Source organism: Artemia franciscana, chromosome 7 (genome assembly GCF_032884065.1).
Source record: "Artemia franciscana chromosome 7, ASM3288406v1, whole genome shotgun sequence".
Lineage (NCBI taxonomy): Eukaryota > Metazoa > Arthropoda > Branchiopoda > Anostraca > Artemiidae > Artemia > Artemia franciscana.
In genome coordinates, this window is record NC_088869.1 from 39625729 (window position 1) to 39649284 (window position 23556).

Sequence of the window (23556 nt, forward strand, 5' to 3'; positions counted from 1 at the left end):
TAGTGATAGATCATATGAAAACAAAAGGAATGTAAAGAAAGTGGAGAAAGCATTAAAATATGAACTAAGGAGGTTGTGAAGTGGATGCCATGAATAAAATTGCCAAGTATCTGGAAGATACAGCTAGACGGCATAATAGTAAAATATTGTACTGGCATGCTAATAAATTGAGAGGGAGTATTCTATCTGGACTTGTACCAGTTAGAGATAGGAACAGGGCCACAATTACTGATAGAGAAGGAGTTAAAGAGAGATGGGAGAACATTTTGAGAATAAGCTAATTCTAGATGGAGTTGCAGGAAGAGATATAGAGGAAAATGAAAAAGTTTGTGACACGTTGGATATAAAGGAAGATTTACTTTGTGAGGAGGAATTAGAGACAGTACTAAAATATTAAAAATAAGAAGTCTCCAGGTGCTGTTAGTGTGGTAAATGAGTTTCTTACATATTGCAACCCTGAGGATAGAAATAAATTTTCACTATTAGGTTAATAATTGAAAAGTGCATGAGTTATCAAACACCTTTGGTCTACAGTCTTATAGATTATGAGCAAGCATTTGATTATGTAGATAGAAGAGCTTTATATGTTGATAGAAGAGCTTTATTTTCTGAGTTTAGGGCTATAAGATAAAGTAACACTTACGATCTGCTAAAAATAATATCAATAAAAACGAAAAAAATCATAAAAGGCCAGTCATTTCTTTCATAAACTGATAATACGCGTCCTCTTTCGTGGGTTGCTGCAAAGGAGTTGATTTAGGGGGTTCGGGCTTTGCCACAATAGATACCTCTCGAGATGGTTTCATTTGGTCTTTCTTAAGTCGCAATTGGATCGGAACAAACCGAGTCACTTCAGCGGCTAAACTTCGAATTTGTGGTTTTCCTTCAATAGTAGCACTGGTTTGCTCCGTTGTCTCTCGACCCCTGAAAAATAAATTAGATTATAACGTTATAATATAATACGGTTAGTTGTTATACGTTAATTGTTATTAATTAATAGCGTTATATTGTAATAGAATATAGTAACGTTAGTTAATATAATAATAACGAAAAATAAACCCATATTGAAGAAAAATTTTAGGCTGAAAGCAAGTAATTGCCATTAATGATGATTGCGTTCCGACACACCCCTGCAAGGGTGTATCTAGGAATTTGTTCGTGGAGGGGGGGGGGTTGAAGAGGGGTTTTACAAAAAACTTGAAAAAACGCATCATATTTTTCCTCGACTTTTTTTTTTCAACCTAATACCATAAATTAGGTTTTCTCCAAGAGCACACTACCTTTATATGACGAACATGTAAACGTCCAAATGCGGATAATCCCATTTATTAGAAACCGAAAACGATACAAAAGTCAGAATATTTCGACCACATATACAGCGATCTTGATCAGCAGATATATTGTCTAATAAAGACTTATCCACATTTGAACGTTTATTTGTTCGTTATATGTATTTTTTTACGTTTTTACGTAAGTCAGACAAAAATTCCGAAGGGAGGGGGAGGGATCAGACCCAGAGAACTCTCAGGGGGTGATCCCAGATCTGTTAAAAGGCGAATTACCCAAAAATGCTGAAGAATCATCTTTCTCTTCTCTTCAGACTGGAAGAAATAATCAGAAATAATTTTTGAGACTGTACCAACTAAGTATGACAACGAGCGAACGCTGGAGAACAAACAAAATGAGGTAAATCACAGCCAGTGAAAATAAGAAGGAAACTACAGATCGAGATCCCCGCTCGACCGTCTCCAGCGCAAAAATAAGAATAAAAAAATTTAACATACAGAAGGCTAGTCAATATAAAAAGACGAAATTAAAAAAAAACGAATCTTAAAAAGAACAGCTCCTTTCTTCAGTAACGGTGGAAAGGACTTACTGGGGAAAAAACCTTATGTATTTTATTTTGAAAATTTTGTCTTGACAGCAATTGATGGCTGTTTGTTTTCACGCGCATTACGGCTACTTCCTATATTGCCTTGTATCTACTCCATTAATATATGAGCGTATGCAAGGGGAGGGAGGAGCGGTGTATCGGGTGTGACCCCCCCCCCCAAATTCCTGTCCAACCTGTAAAAAATTTACAAAATAACAAATGTTTGATGCGTTTTGTAACATTTTAGGGACTAGGTTGTTCTTATTGGCTATTTTAAGAAGAAAGTAATATCAATAATTAATCTTCATTAATGATAACTGAGTTCTGAATAGAAAATTAATTAAATTAATTAGTTAAATTATGCATAAAATTTATACCAGAAAATACTAAAATAAATTTTCAAAATCTAGGAGAGGGGGGTAATATCTTGCTTTTTATTTCTAATTAGAATAATAAAAAAGGTATCTCAATGCGTAAAAACCAATACAAAATATAAAAAACGAAAACAACTCAAAATTACAAAAAAATCCACCCCCGTACCTTTGAACATAAATTCCTAAACTCGTGTCTGCACTGATTTTCGGCATCTTTTAGACTTATTTTCAACAATTGAGTGCAATGAGTCTTAATCCACCCATCATTCCCCCCCCCAAAAAAAAACACTGGGTATACCCCCCCCCCCCCTATTACAAACTGGTGATCTTTATCTTTTGATATTATTTATATATTTTACTAGTGAATTTATTTTTAAGAATAACATAACGGAAACTTGCATAATTCTTTTGCAAATAGATTAAAATTAAATTGTGGTCATTAATTTCTATTTAAAACCAATTAATTGAGTAATTACAAAAATATTGATATATGAATTAATGTTTACCATTAAATAAGAAATAAACTAAAACATTTTGTTAAAATAAAAATTAACCAAATAAAATAAAGAATATATATCTTTGAAAAGACTCCAGTATGAAAAGACCTCAAATTGTCTGCGGTTAGAAGACAAGCGACCATGAGAATCCATATATAGAAGCCTGTCGCGTGCCGTGGCCCGGTACAGACAAAAAGTGAAAGGAAGACTTTTTTTTCCTACTTTTATAATCAATATGGATATGTACTTGAACGAGGCCTTAACCATACTCACACATCCAATTATATAGGTCAAACAGCAGAGCCATACACATTCAACCGCAAAGAATTGTCCATATACAGGCAGTTGTGTCGTCAGTAAGTATAAGCCGTCATAAACCGAATGCTTAAGACTACTCACACATCCAATTACATAGGTCAAACAGCATAGCCATACACATTCAACCGCAAAGAATAGTCCATGTACAGGCAGTTGTGATGACATTATATTAAGAGAGTGGGCTACAAGTTTTATAAAAGGCTTCGCATCAAACTTTTGGATTTACTTCAGCTGATGTATGTTATTAGCTGAGATGACATCATTTTGAAAGAGCGGGCCATAAGTTTTACTAAAAAGCTTCACATCTTTTGAATTACTTCAGCTTATGTATGTTATTAGCTGAAATGACATCATGTTGAAAGAGCAGGCCTTAAGTTTTACTAAAAAGCTTCACATCTTTTTGAATTACATCAGCTGATGTATGTTATTAGCTAAAATGACATCATATTGAAAGAGCGGGCCTTAAGTTTTACTAAAAAGCTTCACATCTTTTTGAATTGCTTCAGCTGATGTGTGTTATTAGCTGAGATGACATCATGCTGAAAGAGCGGACCATAAGCTTTACTAAAAAGCGTCACATCTTCTGAATTACTTCAGCTGATGCGTGTTATTAGCTGAGATGACATCATGTTGAAAGAGCGGGCCATAAGTTTTACAAAAAGCTTCACATCTTTTTGAATTACTTCAGCTGATTAATTACATCAGCTAAGATCATATTGCGATACAAGAGTGGCCCATAATTTTTTACTAAAATCCTTCACCCTACATTTTTTTTATTTACTTCACCTGATGTATGACATCATTTTGAGATTGGACTCTCTCAACGGCTTTTTTTAAGAAATAAAGGATATAGTTTATGTTAGGGGAAATAAGGAGAAAAACAGTCTATATGAGGAGAAAAAAAAATCTGTTACAAATTCACTTTATCTGGTGTAAAATGGATGGCATATAATGCTATCCAACCGTGAGGAAAAAAGGAGACCAATAAAAGTCAATCAGATGGCGATAATAAACTGAAGCATAGTCAATAGCTCACCTTTTAACGATCTTCGGGGCTGCTGTCAGCACGCTATGCGGCATGGGCTGTCCTGCAGGAGGTGGTATTAGTGCCACATCATGTGGTATCATGCCAGGTGGCATCATTGGTCGCATCATTCTCATTGGCAACCCTGGAGGAGGTCCAGGTGGCATAGGCATACCCGGCATCCGTAGCGGCAGCCTCATCGGAGGAGGGGGTCTCATTGGCTGCATACCTGTTAATAAAAGATAATCATCACTGATGTTCTGTTGTGCGTTTTAGTCAAAACTCGGCCAAGCCACCATAGACAACTTAATCTGTAAGCAATACATTCTCTGAATCTCTTTATGACCATTGAAATAAGCCATCATTTGTGCCTCTCAGGAAAACACTTTATGAAAATAACAATCTACACTCTTTGAAATGAAAAATGAAATGATGAAATATAAATACAATAAAAAATTTTCCGAAAAGAAATGAATTAACGCAGAATAGTTTTACGTCTTTTCTATATGGGCCCTGATTAACTCAAGCGAATTTTCGAAAAACCATATAGCGTGCAACCCTTTTTTCTTCTTTTTTATGTATTTCCTTGTTTTTAATTAATATCTCTATGGACACAACCTCGTTGAATCGCTAAGGGGACGAACGACGAATAAATAGCAAATAAATTCATATATATTACCCGGGTAGCATTTATTTTCATGTAAAATTAATGTCACCAAAATTTACAAAAATTTCACCGAGAAAAACTTGTCCCTCAGACAACACGTGCTCAACTTCTTCTCGTTACCTTCGCTCTAAAAAAAAAAACTTGGCTCTTGAATACTTGCCCAGAAAAATAGCTAATCAGATCTTGCCTTCTATGAAAAATAGGGGACGCTTGAATTGCTAAGGGTAGCATCTATTTTCATGTAAAATTAATGTCACCCAAATTTACAAAAATTTCACCGAGAAAAACTTGTCCCCCAGACAACACGTACTCAACTTCTTCTCGTCACCTTTGCTCAAAAAAACAAAAAAAACAAACTTGGCCCTTGAATACTTGCCCAGAAAAATAGCTAATCAGATCTTGCCTTCTATGAAAAATAGGGGGAGTCCCAACCGTACCCTCGAATGAGCCCCCTTCCAAGCAAAACAATGTCTCATTACCATAATGTTATTAACATCATATGAAACAAATATGCGTATCACTACTAATAAACTTAGCTTGTACTTTTTACTCTTTATAAAACTAAATTTGTTGGTTGCGTTGTCAAAGATTGTTCTTGTCGGCCAACCGTCTAGGGCCAAACGAAGAGCAGGTTGTCCCCGGATGGAGTCGGAGGATGTCACAGGGAGAGATTTAAGGAAAATAGTAATGGGAGGGTGCATGGAGGGAGGCTTTGAACCGACTGGGATGAAAAAGGACATACCTGACCACCGCCGTTACCATTTTTTCGAGTATTCCTAGCTTGAAGACTTATTCTGTGTCTAATTACCAAATCAGTAGTTACCAGGTATCAAGGAGGCACACTCGTGCTTCTTTAAAGAGGCGAACCACGACAATGTTAAGCGATCTTCGGTTCCAGTGGTCGCAGAGGGATGGGGAGGGATGCATTTCGTAGCCCGAGCTCCAACTAAGAAACCTGCCAAATTTCATCCCCCTCCGACTTTTCCTTCATGGGGAAAATCTGGCCGAAAGTTTCGACCCCACCCCCTTTAACGTTGTTCGATCGGGCTGAAATTCACAAGTTAAGGTCCTCTAGGAGCCAGGAGCTTATCCGCGAAATTTCAGCTCGATCCGATAACTCCTTCCCTGTTTTCCAGAAACCACGCATAGCCACTTAATGTTCATGTTCTCCTTTTGTTTTTTTTTCGCCACGCCTGCAGGTCACAGCCGACATCGGATCTGGGTGTACGAAGATTCATTCGACGCGGAATTCTCCGAGTAATTTTGCTTGAAAGTTTCGTCGGAAAATCTTAACCCCCCGATTTTCTAGCTTAGAAAAACCCCATTTCCCCATAAGAGCCCATGTTAAGTTTTTTGTTGTTAAAAGTTACGGATTTCAACATTCAAGTACATCAAAATGATCAGCTCGACATGGTGAAACCAACTGAAAGCTTCAAAAAATTCTGTTTGATCCATAAAATTTTTATTTGAGAAAAATGACAGAAACCCTTTTTTTCTGCCACGCCTACAGGTCACAGCCGACATCGGATCTGGGTGTACGAAGACTCATTCGACGCGGAATTCTCCGAGTAATTTTCCTGGAAAGTTTCGTCGGAAAATCTTAACCCCCCGATTTTCTAGCTTAGAAAAACCCATTTCCCCATAAGAGCCCATGTTAATTTTTGAAATTCTTAAAAAGTTATTTAAAAGTTATATTTATACACATGCAGGTATTTCGACTTCAAACATGTCCAGTTAGCTCAGTCGGTAGAGCGTGGGACTTTTAATCCTAAGGTCAAGGGTTCAAGTCCCTTATCGGGCGGTTTTTTTTCACAAAATATGAAAAAAACTTCGTTTTCTTAAAGAGTTAAAGAGGCTGCGTCCCAAAGTCGAACCTTAAAACGTACAGGAGTTAGGAGAGGCAGTCCTAATTCCTGTACGAGGAGTACAGGAATTATTAAATTACATCCACCATGGATTGTAGAAAAACGTACAGAAATAATATGAAAAAAACTTCGTTTCCTTAAAGACTTAAAGAGGCTGCGTCCCAAAGTCGAACCTTAAAACGTACAGGATTTAGGAGAGGCAGTTGGGGGGCAGCCGCCCCCCAAACCCCCCGCTTTTAAAGACTCTTTTGTACAGGTTTTTTGTTTTGTTAATTAAAAGAGGGCCTTTCCGAAGCCAAGAGCGGAGGGTTAGGGGGGCGGCAGCCCCCTAACTGCCTCTCCTAATTCCCTAGTACGTTTTAAGGTTCGGCTTTGGGACGCAGCCTCTTTAACTCTTTAAGAAAACGATGTTTTTTTCATATTATTTGGTTAGTAACTAGGTGAATCAAAGAGCTCAGAGGATTACACTTTCCTTTAAACAGATAGAGATTATAAGCAAGCGTTCGATTCTGTTGATAGAAGAGCTTTAGCGAAGGCCTTATCCTTGTCTGGTACACCAGACAATCACATTAAAGTGATTAGTGATATGTGCGAGAAGAACACTGCTGCTGTTAAGGTAAGAAATGAGGTTAGTAGCAGGTTTCGTACTAAATCAGGAGTTAAGCAGGGCTGTGCTCATTCCCCCTTTGTATGGACCGTTTTGATGGACTTGGGAGCACAGGAAAAGCAATGGGAGACCACGGAATCAGATGGAGAGGAAAAACTCTCCTGGATTTAGATTATGCTGATGATTGATGATGAAGTATCCTAGATGAAAGTGTGAGCAAAATGAATACACTTTTAGAGGCTTTGTGGGTTCAGAGTGCTAGAATAGCTTTGAAAATTGCATAGAATAGCTTTGAACAAACCTGGTCGAGGTATCATCGGTCTTGCCATGAGGGATGGTGGAAGTCCAGGGGGTGGTCCAGGTGGCCTCAACGGCATAGATGGCACAGGATGTGCCACAGGCTCTTCCTTATCTTCTTTTTCTTCTTCTTTCTCTTTATCGCGTCGTTTTTTAGTGTCTTTCTTTTTCTGAGCATCTTCAAAATCCTTCATAAACAAGTCAATGTCCTCACCTGAAAGAAAAGTTAGACTTGTAGAATAATCACAGCAGGGACACCACCAACAATTTTGGGTGGACGGAATTCCCAGGGAGATAGGGGGGTGTATTTTCCACTGAACGGGGGTGACGTGGTAATACGTTAAAGAATATCAAAAATTATAATATTACAGGAAAGTAAAAATGGCTTAGTTTTATACAGTTCTTAAGATAAATAAGGGTAACTTACACAGAGGCCTAGGTCTAAAAGTGGATTGTTTTTATCATCTTGCCTTTAACCGGGAGATGGGCATTGCCCCGGCACGCAGAGCGGTCAAGCATCAAGGAAAACATAAGTTTAAAAAAAAAAGATAAAAACTATATTCCAGATGCTATATGTAAGCGCCATTGGTTGTTTGTACAAGGGAAGTTTTTTAGGCCTTAAATACAGGGGAAAACAAGATTAATATAAAAAACGGGAAAAAAAAACGATTCGGATTTTTTATATTCTTTGTTACCACTATAAAGACCCATTATTATTTGTACAAGAGAGGTTTTTAGGCACCAAATTAATGAAAAAACAAGTTTATCAGATACTAAAATTTTTTTTTTTTACTATCATTACCGACACAATCGCGTAAGAGCGATTTTTTCAGTATTTAAAATACGGAAAAAACATAATTTGTAATGAAAAGCTGGAAATTGTTTTTGTTTTTTTTTTCTATTATTTACGACTCGTTACTGGCATAAGGTATAAAAATAGAAAATAAAACAGATTCAATATAAAACTGAAAAAACATATTTTGAATTTTTTAACTGGCATTATTAAAAATCCATTATTTGCACAATGGAGGTTCTGAGGCATAAAAAATAGGAAATAATATGTTCAACAAAAACTTAAATTTCATATATATTTTTTACTATCATCATCGGCACATTTGCATACGAGTGATTTTTTCAGCACCGAAAATACTTTCCGATTTTTTTTTATATTGTTTGCACCTCATTATTTGTATAAGGTATCAAAAATAGAAAACAAGATTCAATATAAAAACTAAAAAATACATTTTTTATCTTTAATTGGCATTATTAACAACCTATTATTTGTATAAGGGAGATTTTAAGGGATATAAAAATAGGAAAAATGACAAATGTTTCCTTTTTACTATTATTAACGGTCCAAATTTGTACACAGAAGATAATTTAGGCAAGCGAAAAACCGATGAAGCAAGTTAAACTTAACTTTAAAAAACTTAACACATAGGCGATTACAAATTTTTACCAATAATTTCTGCTCTTTATTATTATTTAATTAAAAAAACAAGTTTTTTCGACTAAAAGTAAGAAGTAACATTAAAAATTAAAATGAGCAGAACTTATTACAAATATGAAGGGGATTGCCCCCTCTACAACACCTAGCTCTTTATGCTAATGTTTTTTGTACTTAAAAAAAACAACTTCTTATTGTTCTAATTAAACCACCCTTGTATTTCAGGAGTCGTTCTTAAAGAGTTGGGACAAAACTGAAACTTCAGCGTAAAGAGCCAGGTGTTGATGAAGGGGCAATCCCTTTCATATACTTAATAATTCTGTTCGTTTTAAGTTTTGATGTTGCTCATTGTTTTCATTTTAAAAAACTAGTTTTTTTTTTTAATTTCTGATCTTTTTTTGAATAATGCAAGGAAATCTAGTCCCACCTCCACGGAGAAATCTTCTTCCCCACAGAAATACCCTTTAGACAATTGGTGAAAATTTACCCCGGACAATTACCCTTAACAAGTTCACGAGTAAAATTGAGACGGAAAAGAGAAAGCAAGACATAAGAAGAATTTTGTATAGGAATTTTGTATAGCTCGTCCCCACAGTCTCAAGATCTTGCGATTTCCCCCAGAACTTCTTAAAAAAAACTTTCTGGTATCACAGATAGAGCTCTCCACAACTCCCAAAAGAACTCATTTTCCCTAGTCCTTTTCCTTTAAACCTCAGCTTCCTGGGTCTGCTTCAACAATCTCCCTATCTTATGAAATCTTTGGCCCAATTTTTGTGCATGCCACATTTACAAATTTTGTCTTGGTTTCAAGTTTCATCCTATTGTCTGGAACAATTCATTATTATTATTTTTTTTTATTATAATATTATTAAAAATATGTTAATAAAAAAATTATTTATTAATATTATATTAATATATAATTATATTATATTAATATATATTAATATTATATTATATATTTATATATCATATATATATATGATATATATGGCATCTCCTGCTTTATGGCATCTTCGAGCTAAGAACAAATCTTCCAATGGCCCACCCTGCATGCCAGAAAAAGACTGGTGCGACTACTTCAGAGACCAATTTTCAGCCCCTAATTCCTACCTAGACAACACCTTTTGCCAGGTCCTCGATAAGGAGCTTCAGTTTGCAGTTAAGGATATTGGTGTCCTGGTCACTCCGTCCTTGATGCGTTCCAATATTGATAAGTAAAAAAAAAAAAAAAGAAATCTAAGGGCATCGATGATATATCTGGTACTCATTTAAGCTTTGTCAGTAATCTTCTCCTAGAGCACCTTTCTCTGCTATTTCAAATGATTTTCGTTACTGGCATCGTTCCAGACAGCTTTGGTGTTGGATTGGTCCATCCTATTCTAAAAACAAGTACAACAGCTGACCAGTGCGCTTCATATCGTCCGATCACTGTTTCAACTTCTTTTTGTAAGCTATTTGAATCCCTTATTTTTGATGAAATTGCACTTCGATGCACTACTCCGGACGACCAGTTCTGGTTCAAAAGCACTCAGGACGGGAACACGTTCACAGCATTCTTGCAAATCTTCTTATTGATGCAGATATAAATGGTGATCTTCTCGTATTTGGAGTAGAGTCTTCGATTCTGGCATCCATGGCCATATCCTGCTCAAAGCCCTTCAGCGAGGTATTTCCTCTTGCAACCTTTCCCTTGTTTACAGTATGAACAACAAGCTATGGGCTGTCATCCTGATCCCCTCTCCGTCCGGCACTTTTCCTTCTAAAGAATTGCTGAGTGTCAAGAAAGGCGTACGTCAAGGTGGCAAAACTTCTCCATCACTGTTTAGTAACGCTATTATCGAAGCACAGCAAGTAATAAAGCCGCCGTGCTTTTTCCGTGGGATCAATATTTTCGCTGCTGAACTTTGCTGATGACATTCTTCATGTTTCTCGTTTGATATCTTTATTACAACAAAATTACGACTCACTTGCAGCGGCATACAAGCAGATCGGACTTTCCTTCAACGAATAACAGAACTTCTTTTCTTCAATGGTTCAAAAAATGAGCTTTCAATTAACCACTCCGTTAAAATTGGCGACACTCTCATTAAGCCTTGTGAGTCCCTTACCTATCTTGGCCTTCCTATTTCTTCTACATTGAAGGACACGCGCTCAGCACTGACAAACCACCTCTGTTCCCGTCTACGAGCGTCTTACGGATTACTTGTTGCCAATAAGTATCGTTTCAACCGTCCTCTCCTTGCCCGGCTATACAATGCTTTTACTACCCTCCATCTGCTTGCTCTGGTTCCCTTCTGGAAAATATTCACAGCTACCGAAAAGAAAGCCATTTGCAACGCATTTTACAGATATGCTAAGTTTCTCCTGCGTCTCCCTTTGTGGCACAGCAATGGCGACATCTCCAGGAAATATAAGGTCACCAACCCTTCCATGGCCATAGAGAGAAGAATATCCAAATTCAGTGCCAATGTTTTAAGAGCCAACCACCCCTGGACTAGTGTTATTTTATAATATTTGTAGTGGAAGTGTATTTAAATTTTTGTGCTTTTCTTTCTTTTTCTTTTATATACTCCGTCTTTTCCGTTTTTGACGGGTAATAAATTAATAATAATAATGATATATATAAATATAGTATTATATATATAATATATATATATATATATATATATATATATATATATATATATATATATATATATATATATATATATATATATATATATATATATATATATATATATACATTATATAATTATATTGATATTATATTAATATATAAATATATTATAAAAAATATAATATACAAAATTATTCTTTTTTAAATTGACAAAAGAAGGGAATCTCGCCCTAATAGAGCTTATGACAGTCACTTGGAAATAAATTTCATTTTACCTTATGCGTTTCCGAATAATACCCATTTTCTGAGAATATTTTTATAGTTGTCACCCCCTCCCAACAACATCATGTACGTGGCTAATATATACCTTACAGCCTCAGTTAACAAAGTCTTAAGGTCAGGGTGAGATAAAAGTAGATTTAATCAAAGATGATTTCTTTACTTTTTACCATCGAATATTGAAATTTGAATATTGAAAAATTTAAAAATCCAAATTCAATATTGAAAAATCTTACCAGCTAGTTGAAGCATTTTCTCCTGGAGTGTAGTGGTTTTTTTAGCAGGAGGTTCTTCACCTTCTTCTTTACTTGGCTCGCCGTCAATGTCTTCATCTGATGATTCCTCTTCTTCTTCTTCTTCAACTTTATTTTCAGCGGTCTCTTCTACCTCTTCCTCGTCCATCCATATATCCTAAAAGGTGAATAGTTTTTATTTTGGAGAGAAAATAATTTACTTCGTTCAAGCATTAATGGGCTTTCACGTTACGCCATTATGGCTTTCAAGTTTAGATCGTTCAAGCATTAATCGAATTTCACGTTTACGTCGTTCAAGAATTAATCGGCTTTCACGTTACGTCGTTACGGCTTTCACGTTTTCATCGTTCAAGCATTAATCAACATTTACATTTACATCGTTCAAGCATTAATCGGCTTTCACGTTACGTCGTTAAGGCTTTCAGGTTTACATCGTTAAAGCATTAATCGGCTTTCACGTTACGCAGTTACGGCTTTCACGTTTACATCGTTCAAACATTAATCGGCTTTCACGTTTACATCGTTCAAGTATTAATCGGCTTTCACGTAACGTCGTCACGGCTTTCACGTTTACATCGTTCAAGCATTAATCAACTTTCACGTTTACATTATTCAAGTATTAATCGGCTATCACGTTACGTCGGTACGGCTTTCACGTTTACATCGTTCAAGCATTAATCGGCTTTCACGTTACGTCGTTAAGGGTTTCAGGTTTACATCGTTCAAGCATTAATCGGCTTTCACGTTATATCGTTAAGGCTTTCACGTTTACATCGTTCAAGCACTAATCGGCTTCCTTGTTTACATCGTTCAAGCGTTGATCGACTTTCACGTAACGTCGTCACAACTTTCACGCTTACATCGTTCAAGCATTAATCGGCTTTCACGTTATATCGTTAAGGCTTTCACGTTTACATCGTTCAAGCATTAATCAGCTTTCACGTTATGCATGTATTTTTTTTAATAACAACAGAATTATAGAGAACACGACAAAAATAGGCTTTTATAATTAAAGTTCATAGTGTTCAATCAGAGAGGCCTGGTCTTCGTTATAAAAGGACGATTACCATGAAAACCTCACAAAAATAGCTCTTAATAGGAATTTTCGCAGTGAACTCTATTTTTTTGCAACGAAATCATAGAAAATACGAAGAAATAAGCTTCTACGAATCGAATGTATACTATTCAATCAGGGAAGCTTAGTCTTCGTCAAAAAAGGAGAATCTCCATGAAAATCTCACAAAAATAGACCTTAATAGGATTTTCCACAGTGATCTCCGATTTTTGCAACGAAACAATAAAAATATGAAGAAAATACGATCTATTAAAAAGTGGACAAGACCTTGCACTAAAAGTGCACCTTACACTAAGTACAATATTTCACACTAAGAAGGCCTTTCATACATATCGATAGGGTGCGTTTCATACATGTCAATGAGGTGTACCCATAAAACTGTTAGGGTCATCGTTTAAAATCATCACAATCAACATAAAGAAATTATCAAAAAATCAAAAATGTAGAGTACAGATAGAGGTTCAAGCTCTTATGGGGACCTATTTTTATCTATTGTTATTGTTATCTATTGTTATGAAGGCCAGTGATAAATAGACTGCATGAAAGAATCACTAGGAAAGTTTATTTATTATTTTCGAATTGAATTTTCTTAGAGGCTAATCCCTGAAAGGTCATACAATAGTGTAAATGGCAAACAGCACTGTTGGTAAGTTTTTGCGCAAAAGGGCTAACTAAAAAGACTGAACTAATTACTTTGTCCTGAAAGACCAATTAGGAATATTATGATTCCGTCTTAGCGTCCTGGTGCCATAATTACATAGATTATATCAATTAATATAACATAGATTCACAAAGAATTATAGAGGCTTATTGAACTAATTACGTTGCCAGAAAAGACAAATTAGTGATATCATGATTCCATCTTAGTGCCCTGGTGCTATAAGTACATAGATTTATATTACATAGAATTATACAGACTCATCATAGAGATTGAAGTAATTACTCTGCCAGAAAAGATCAATTAGGGGTATCACTATTCTGTCTTATGGCCCTGGCGTTACAATTACAGAGATTTATATTATATAGATTTATATAGGCTCATTATGGAGAATTGAAGTAATTACTTTGCCTGGAAAGATCAATTAGGGATATCATGATTCCGTCTTAGTTCCCTGGTGCTATAATTACAAAAATTTATAGTATATAGATTTATAAAGGCTCATTATATGGATTGAAGTATTTACTTTGCCATGAAAAATCAATTAGGGGTATCATTATTCTGTCTTAGGGCCCTGGTGCTGTGATTACAAAGATTTATATTATATAGATTTAGAATTATATATGCTCATTATATCGATTTAAATAATTACTTTGCCAGGGGATATCAATTAAGGGTATCAAGATTCCGTCCAAGTGCCTTGGTGCTATAATTACATAGATTTCTATTATACAGATTTATATAGAATTATATATGCTCATTATGCAGATTGAAGTAATTACTTTGCCAGGAAAGATCAATTAGGGGTATCATGATTCCGCCGTACCCTGGTGCTACGAGTTTAATTATATATATGTAAAATTAGTGCCCTAAAAACTTACATTATTTCCGTCAAAAAAAACATCACAAACTTTACAATTAATGTTCTATTGACTCTTTTTGAAATGTTTATTGATATATTAAACTTAACCTTGGTAAAGGTTTATAACTATTTACATCTTTTTATGTTAAAAATTGAATCTTTAAACACTCGCAGGTGTCTTTTGTAACGCATTTTTGGCAGAACATAACATAGAAGTTGGACACCAAGGTGAAATTCAAATGGAGCATGAATATACCCAATTTTTGGGGTTATTAACATAAGTTGGATCATGCTCCCGGGCAGAGCCCCCCCCCGGGATTTTTTATAAAATGTGTCATAGAAACCACATACATTTGTCTGTTTTAAATTTCACGAGGCAAAATCTGACGAAAAATCACCAATTACCGCTTTAAAATGCGCAGTTAAATAATTGTTGTAACTTAGAAATGTCTTTTTCCTTGGCAGATTGGCTTAAAACTAACAAAGCTCCCCCTTCTACAAAAAATAATAAAATCTAAATTTTGCTTAATTTATACATGGTCTTAAGGATTCTTAACTTAGTCATTGGCTAAGTCGGGGGCCAAGATCTTCCCTAGAAACTCATCAACACTTTACTCTAAAAACTCACCAATCTCTAACACTTCACTCTGCAAAAATCCTATGAGTTTTCCGAAGAAACTCCCTAGAAACTCAACAACACTTTACTTTAAAAACTCACCAATCTCTAACACTTCACTCTGCAAAAATCCTATGAGTTTTCCCAAGAAACTCCCTAGAAACTCATCAACACTTTACTCTAAAAACTCACCAATCTCTAACACTTCACTCTGCAAAAATCCTATGAGTTTTCCCAAGAAACTCCCTAGAAACTCATCAACACTTTACTCTAAAAACTCACCAATCTCTAACACTTCACTCTGCAAAAATCCTATGAGTTTTCCCAAGAAACTCCCTAGAAACTCATCAACACTTTACTCTAAAAACTCACCAATCTCTAACACTTCACTCTGCAAAAATCCTATGAGTTTTCCCAAGAAACTCCCTAGAAAATCATCAACACTTTACTCTAAAAACTCACCAATCTCTAACACTTCACTCTGCAAAAATCCTATGAGTTTTCCCAAGAAACTCCCTAGAAACTCATCAACACTTTACTCTAAAAACTCACCAATCTCTAACACTTCACTCTGCAAAAATCCTATGAGTTTTCCCAAGAACTCCCTAGAAACTCATCAACACTTTACTCTAAAAACTCACCAATCTCTAACACTTCACTCTGCAAAAATCCTATGAGTTTTCCCAAGAAACTCCCTAGAAACTCATCAACACTTTACTCTAAAAACTCACCAATCTCTAACACTTCACTCTGCAAAAATCCTATGAGTTTTCCCAAGAAACTCCCTAGAAACTCATCAACACTTTACTCTAAAAACTCACCAATCTCTAACACTTCACTCTGCAAAAATCCTATGAGTTTTCCCAAGAAACTCCCTAGAAACTCATCAACACTTTACTCTAAAAACTCACCAATCTCTAACACTTCACTCTGCAAAAATCCTATGAGTTTTCCCAAGAAACTCCCTAGAAAATCATCAACACTTTACTCTAAAAACTCACCAATCTCTAACACTTCACTCTGCAAAAATCCTATGAGTTTTCCCAACAAACTCCCTAGAAACTCATCAACACTTTACTCTAAAAACTCACCAATCTCTAACACTTCACTCTGCAAAAATCCTATGAGTTTTCCCAAGAAACTCCCCAGAAACTCATCAACACTTTACTCTAAAAACTCACCAATCTCTAACACTTCACTGTGCAAAAATCCTATGAGTTTTCCCAAGAAACTCATCAACACTTTACTCTAAAAACTCACCAATCTCTAACACTTCACTCTGCAAAAATCCTATGAGTTTTCTCATCATAATAACAAACAAAACCCCTAGGTCTTCCACTATCACAGTCAATTAATTTTAAAGTCATGCTGTTAGTTTAACAACAAATAAATACATTCCATGCTTCCCAATGTGGCTGCTCTCTTTAGCCTTAACGAACCCTAGAGTGACTCTAGGAAAATGAATGTCGCTCATTGAACTCAATGTCGCTCATTGAATGTTGTCGGAAAAACCTACCAAGCAGAGCAGGTTCATTAATGAAAGATATATGTCAAGAGGCAAAGGTGGACAAAATGACTGTCAACTTTGATAAATCTGTAATTTTAACATTTTCTTTTTTAAAATCTGCGCCAGTTTTTAATCCACCTATTCCCAGCGCCAGTCACGTGACCGAAATTAAACTGCTCGGCGTCCATATCACTTCAGATCTGAAGTGGAATAAACATGTTGATGGCATGTTAAAAAAAGCTAATTTGGCCATCAGGTCTCTAAAGTTGTTGGCTCGCCATGGAATCCCTGCACCACACCTCCTACGCATCTATTTCTCTTTTATACGTTCCACACTTGAATACTGTTGCCCTGTATGGCATTTCGGGCTGACTAGGGAACAGTCGGACCGGGTTGAGAGGGTGCAATACCGTGCCCTCCTAGTAATCTCAAAAGCCCCAAAAATACCGTACATATCCCTCCTTAATCAGTTTCAACTTCAAACCCTTCAATCTCGTCGTTTAAAACTAGCCCTATCCTTTGGTAATAAAATTTTGTCCAGCCCTATACACCGAAATATCCTTCCTCCCCAACATCAACCGGCACGGGTAAGGCCACTCAGGGCCGTTGCAGAGCCTGTACCAAAACTTCAACCTGTGACTGTGTCACATGCTCGTTATGAGCTTAGTTTTGTGCCCTCGTTTGTTAAGTTGTTTAATGCTGGATCGACTTTTTAATCCGGATTATTGTTGTTAATTGTATTATTATAATTTTGTGTATATTTGTTGACTTATTTTCGTGTGTATGTGACAATTATTATTGTTAATTGTATATATTATTAATTTTGTGAATGTTAATTTTGACTTGTCGACGAATTTTTGTGTGTGTATGACAATAAAAACTAATAATCGGCTCTGTCCGTCGAATGTTTTTTAAATAAAATGAATTTGAATTTGAATTTATTTGAATTTGAATGAAATTCAATGTAACCCTTCCAGTCAGATATTGAAAGGAGATAAGATGAATTTGGGAAACAAATTTCTCCTTATAATTAAAATTAGTAAGGAAAATTAGGTTTTTGATCAATCCCAACTGGGTAGATACTCTAAAACGAAAGACAGATGTAAAAGAAAAAAAGAAAGGTATTAGTAATATAAAAAGAAATATAAAAAGGTAATATAAAAAATAGTATAAACAGAAAGACGAAGGTAAAATACTATAAAAATGAAAAAAAAAGAAGTATAGTTTTCAAAGCTGAATTTTAAAAATTTAAAGTTACTTGGATTAAAGTTCTAGTTTTGCTGAAGTTTTAAATGCAAATGCAACAAAGACTGAGCCATGAAGATGGGTGAACAGTAGCTGCAGCCATCTAAAGGGGTTGTCATAAAAAATATAGCATATTTTCCCATTCACAATGAAAGTATCCCACCTAGGCTTCTTGCAGTTGATATTCAAAACTAAGATAAGTGAAATAACTGGGAAGGGGGGGGGGATTGGAATGGCTTCCGAAAAAAAATTAAAGTAACTACGGAGAACTTTTATAAGTGGTTTGTTTCCATAATTTGTTAACTGGATGAAATGCTATAAAGAGAAACTAAGATAAGTGGAATAACTTGGAGGGGTGGGGTGGGGGTGATTGGAATGGTTTGCGAAGGAAATTAGATTAACTAAAGAGAATGCTTTTCAAGTGGTTTGTTTCCATAATTTGTTAACTGGATGAGATACTATAAAGAGAAACTATTGTATTTCACGTATTTCATGATTAAATGTGGAATAAACTTAAACATGCTAGACAAGTATAATTGGTGACCTCTATGGCCATAGTTTTGTGAGGAGTGATGACCTTGGGGTTATCCTATTTGTGCCGCCCAGCGTATCAATTTTCTTCTTATTTCTGTTTGAAACAAAACTAATATTATGTCTCTGTTTCAATATGGATCCACTTATCATCCAACATCTGGAATCACAAAAAAAAAAAAAAAAATAACTACAGGTAGGCTACACAAGAAATGGTCTAAAACCAGGTCCTCAATAGACGGAAAATCAAAAACGTTAATTTTTCAGTTTTCACTTTCATTTTTAGAAGAATTAATTTTATTTTTTTTATTTTTTCCTGACCTACCTTTCCCCCAGGCTCTTCAAAAAAATTGCGTCTGTGAGGGTTGAATGTAAGAGCTTTCGGTAATCAAGAGAAGTTTCTACTCGTATAAAAGATTTAAAGTCGACCCTGCCCACCACAACAAAAAATAACTAAATCTTGAAATCGACTGGTATATGACTAGTAGGAAGAAGAACAAGAACAAAATAATATTAAGAAAACGACTAATGCCATGTATGATCGTTAGTTCCAGACCAGGTCCAGCCCCCCTTGGCATTGTTTAGTTAAAATTTACGTGCTTGGACCGTTTTTCTTGTCCTCTTATGAATATAGTTTATGAACTTGCTAAGCACAGTAGGATTTAAATAATTATATGGCTATGTGTATTAGCTCTATTAGTAAACTTTTTTGTGTATTAGTTAACTTTTTCCTTTTTCCTAATTTGTTCTGCTTTCTTATATTTTGGTTTCTGTCTCTTGGTTGTATTATCGAGGAATTTATTGCTTATTTTAGTCGTACGGGCTCCTTAGAGCTTAATTGTATGTATTTTGTTCCTTGCTTTTTTCAAATAAATTAGTCCTATTTACTTCTACATAAAATGAATAATAAAATAGACGAAAAATCAAACAAAACAAACTATATACAATAATTTAGTGAATAAATACTAAAATAAACGAATTATAAATAAAAAAGATGAATCTAAAAGCTACACAAAATCTTTCGTCTCTGTACAACAAGGCGTCATCAGCATTGACAAAGGGAAAGAATTTAAACCATGCTTATTTTGAAAAAGGGAAGAATTTAAAATCAAAAAGAATAAAAATAAAAAGCCAAACCAATTTATACAAGAACTACTCTATGTAAAACCCAAGGCAGTGGAGAGATAAATAAGTATGTAATAAAAAAGCACGAAATAAATAAATAAATAAATAGTATGAAATAAATAAGCTACTTCTCTCGACAACACAGAAGCAACTGATTTTTGTATTGTTGATCTGTGTTAGACTGTCTCAACGTGAGTTTTGTCACAGAGCAGTGTACTTTAAGTTTAGTTATTTCCTTTTTTTTAATTAAACCCGATTGAACCTTGAACCTTGAATCTTATCTATTTACTGTAGAGAAGCCAAAATGCAAATTGCAAATTATGAAAAAATTTCGAAATAAATATTTTCATCGAGATAATGAGTCTTGAGATAACCGCCAAACTAAGAGCTGTCGGAATTGCTGTGGAGAAACAGAATTTTGTAATACCCATTTCCTTGTTTGAAACAGGATATGTGGTTAGGGCATACAGTATATATGCCTTGTTTTGCGATAGCGCGGTCGTAATCTTTAAACTTTTTATCGCGACTAGATTTGGTTTGTTTTGGTAATGTAAGTGCTACATGGTTTCATTATTATATTTTATGTACTAGTTATTGATTGTCACGATAGCCTTTTGAGTCAACTCCTGTATGCTTCTCTCCTAGGAATTATATAAAAAAATCCTATTTATACCAAGCTTCTCTATAACATTATTTATACTTCTCAACTATGCCCAGTAGGCACGCCTAGATAATCAGTCAGGCCAACCCTAAGAAGACGCTACCCTAGTTTTAATCACCTTTTTAACCTTACTTCATACCCCCTCTAGGAACCAGATCAACATCCCCGTTATTCTCACCCTCCCTCCTCCAGAACTAAATCCTGGGTACGTCCTTTTTCATGCGTATGCCATCCACAAGAGATCTAAGTCTTCTCAAATTTTAAACAGAATCTAAAGTTAATAAAAAAGTTTCTCGACGAAAAGTGAAGAACAAATTAAAACTTAAGACGTGCAAAATCTAAACCATGTAAATTAAATGAAACCTAAACCGGATTGAAATTACAATCAAGTCAAATTTAAAACGAACAAATATTTCCACCAACAAATCGTATTGTAGCCCCCTCAAGCCCCTCTTATATATCCAGCTCTAATATATCTATATTATTTTTAACATCATTACATTAGTTGTAAACTAATATAATTAAACGTTAATCAAATAACGCATCATTAGTTGATTAATTAATATATTATACTATATACAATGATGTGATGCTATAGACCAGATACTGGATCTGAACTAAAATGCCCATTAAACAACAGACTATTATTTGCTATATTAATATCCTATACTATTATATTAAATATTATTATTATGTTAACAAAGTTATTGTTAAATAATAGTTATTACCATATATTTATATAATTATATTATCTAGGTCTATATCTGACCCCACTGGGGTCATGAGGATCTGGCAAAATTGACACGGTAGCAACTATTAGGCATGGAAAGTGCTGAATGGAGAGTTGAAGGGTACTACCCTCTTTCTATTAGGTGTTTCCTTTAGAAAAGGGCGTAGATAAGAATATTATCACAGAAAGTTCTACTTAGTCTATTATTTGCTTCTAATTTGAAATGAATGGATAAAAGGATGAAGTTATTGGCCTCTAAGGTTTTTAGTCATATAGATTAGAAATTAAGGTATTTGAGTCTCCCTTACCCATTCAGCAGTTCTGAATGAACCCAAGATGAAATATTTGACTTTTGTAAGAATATATAGCACTGATTAATTTTCGGATTGCCCTAGTAAACATAGAAAGCGTATTTCAAGAAACAACCCATATGGCCTTTTAAAAGAAATAGGACAAATTAACAACAGACAGTGGTTTAGAGTCTGGTGAAAATGCGAAAACAGTAAAAATGCGAAGAAAAACAATTCAAGGCAATATTTGTTAAGGGGAGGGGGGAGTCCTTCGATTATTGGATTCATGCCAAAAGATCTTATAGCAAGCACAGCTGGCAGTCGTTTGGCCTCAGAAGTTCAGCTTACTGGGTTTCTTTAAGCCCGTCTTTGGAGGGAGGAGGCAAGAATTTTTTTATCGGTTTAAATATTTTACCCAATTTTTTGGTAGCTGTTGTCCCCTCCCCAAAAGAGTTTGAAACAATCAAAGCTATTTGCAATTTTTTCCATATTCTATAAACAGAAAAGTAATTTAAAAAAAAAAAATTGTCTAAGATAGCCATAGAGTTTTCTTTTATAAAGTATAAAATGAGAGAAAAAAAGAATAAAAAGAATAAGTGTTGATAATCAAAGAATAACCGGAAAAAAGAGTAAAAAAAAACAAAGTGTTGATAATCAAAGAGAAAAAGAAGAATAAGCATTTCATAAGTTTATAATAGACTAGTATTCACCGATAATATAGGTGGGGGACCCATTGGTACACCAGGCGGCTTCTTAGCTTTTAGGGCCTCCAATGCAAACGAAGAAGTTTTCTTCAATATCCCCTGAGCAGGGGCGGAGGGTATGGGAATAGGAGCATATGAAGGATAAAACACATGGGGAACTTGATAGCCACCAAAGTGGGCGTGGCTGGGATGAAAAGCCTGTGCCCCATCTGGTTCCAGTTTATTTCCACCAGCAGTAGGTAGGGGAATATCCACAATTTGAACATGTTGGGCAGTTCTAACAGCATCTCTACAAGGAAACATTAATTATTAAAAATTTTAACGACATACAAATAAAATTTAAAAAAAAGATCATGGCAAAACAAACAAGAGCTAGGAGCTCATATGGCACTTGTGACGAGGCGAGAAGAGCTAAGAGCCAAGAGATCATATGGTATGAGCTCTTAACAAAATTCTATGAATCAATAGATTGATTTAAAAAGGAAAATAAGAGGCTTAATGCCGGTCAAGATTTAAAATAAGAGCTCTGAGTCACAATATCCTTCTAAATTTCGTGATGAATAAATCTTATCTTATCTTATCTTATCTTAAATATCAAAATTCATTTAGATCCGGTCACCCACTCGTAAGTTATAAATACCTAATTTTTTCTAATTTTTCCTCTCCCTTTTGCCCCCCAGATGGTCGAGTCTGGGAAAACGACTTTATCAAGTCAAATTGTGCAGCTCCCTGACACGCCTACCAATTTTCATCGCCATAGCATGTCCAGAAGCACCGAACTCGCCAAATCACTGAGCCCCTCCCCCCCCCCCAACTCCCCCAAAGAGAGCGAATCCAGTACGATTCTGTCAATTACGTATCAAGGACATTTGTTTATTCTATCCACCAAGCTTCATCCCGATTCCTCCACTCCAAGTGTTTTTCCAAGATTTCCCCCTCCAACTCCCCCTAATGTCAAAAGATCTGGTCGGGATTTGAAATAAGAGCTCTGAGACATGAATTCCTTCTAAAAATCAAATTTCATTACGATCCGATCATCTATTCGTAAGATAAAAATACCCCAATTTTCATGTTTTCCAAGAATTCTGGTTTCCCCCTCCAACTCCCCCCAATGTCACAGGATCTGGTCGGAATTTGAAATTAGAACTTTAAAGCACAAGATCCTTCTAAATATCATATTTCATTAAGATCTGGTCACCCTTTCGTAAGTTACAAATACCTCAATTTTCAAAATTACCCCCCCCCCCCAATTCCACCAAAGAGAGCAGGTCCGGTCCAGTTATGTCAGTCACGTATCTTAGACAGGTTTCTATTCTTCCCATCCAGTTTCATCCTGATCTCACCGCTTTAAGTATTTTCTAAGATTTCCGGTCCCCCCAACTGCCCCCCCCCCCAATTACGCTTGATCCGGTTGAGATTTAAAATAAGATATC

The 23556-nt window shown here is 35.4% G+C and overlaps 1 protein-coding gene across 2 annotated transcripts in view; it reads right to left on the reverse strand.

The window, feature by feature from the left end:
• Window positions 1-585: 585 nt before the first annotated feature.
• Window positions 586-23556, reverse strand: part of LOC136029273 (WW domain-binding protein 11-like) — a 48146-nt gene continuing 25175 nt past the window's right edge. For both annotated transcript variants that reach the window (XM_065707524.1, XM_065707525.1), the window contains 5 exons: window positions 22130-22412; window positions 12102-12276; window positions 7527-7736; window positions 4099-4315; window positions 586-924 (listed from right to left, as the gene is read on the reverse strand). In XM_065707524.1, the coding sequence (XP_065563596.1) occupies window positions 681-924; window positions 4099-4315; window positions 7527-7736; window positions 12102-12276; window positions 22130-22412 (1129 nt within the window). In that variant the 3' untranslated portion in view covers window positions 586-680. The remainder of the gene's footprint in view (window positions 925-4098; window positions 4316-7526; window positions 7737-12101; window positions 12277-22129; window positions 22413-23556) is intronic.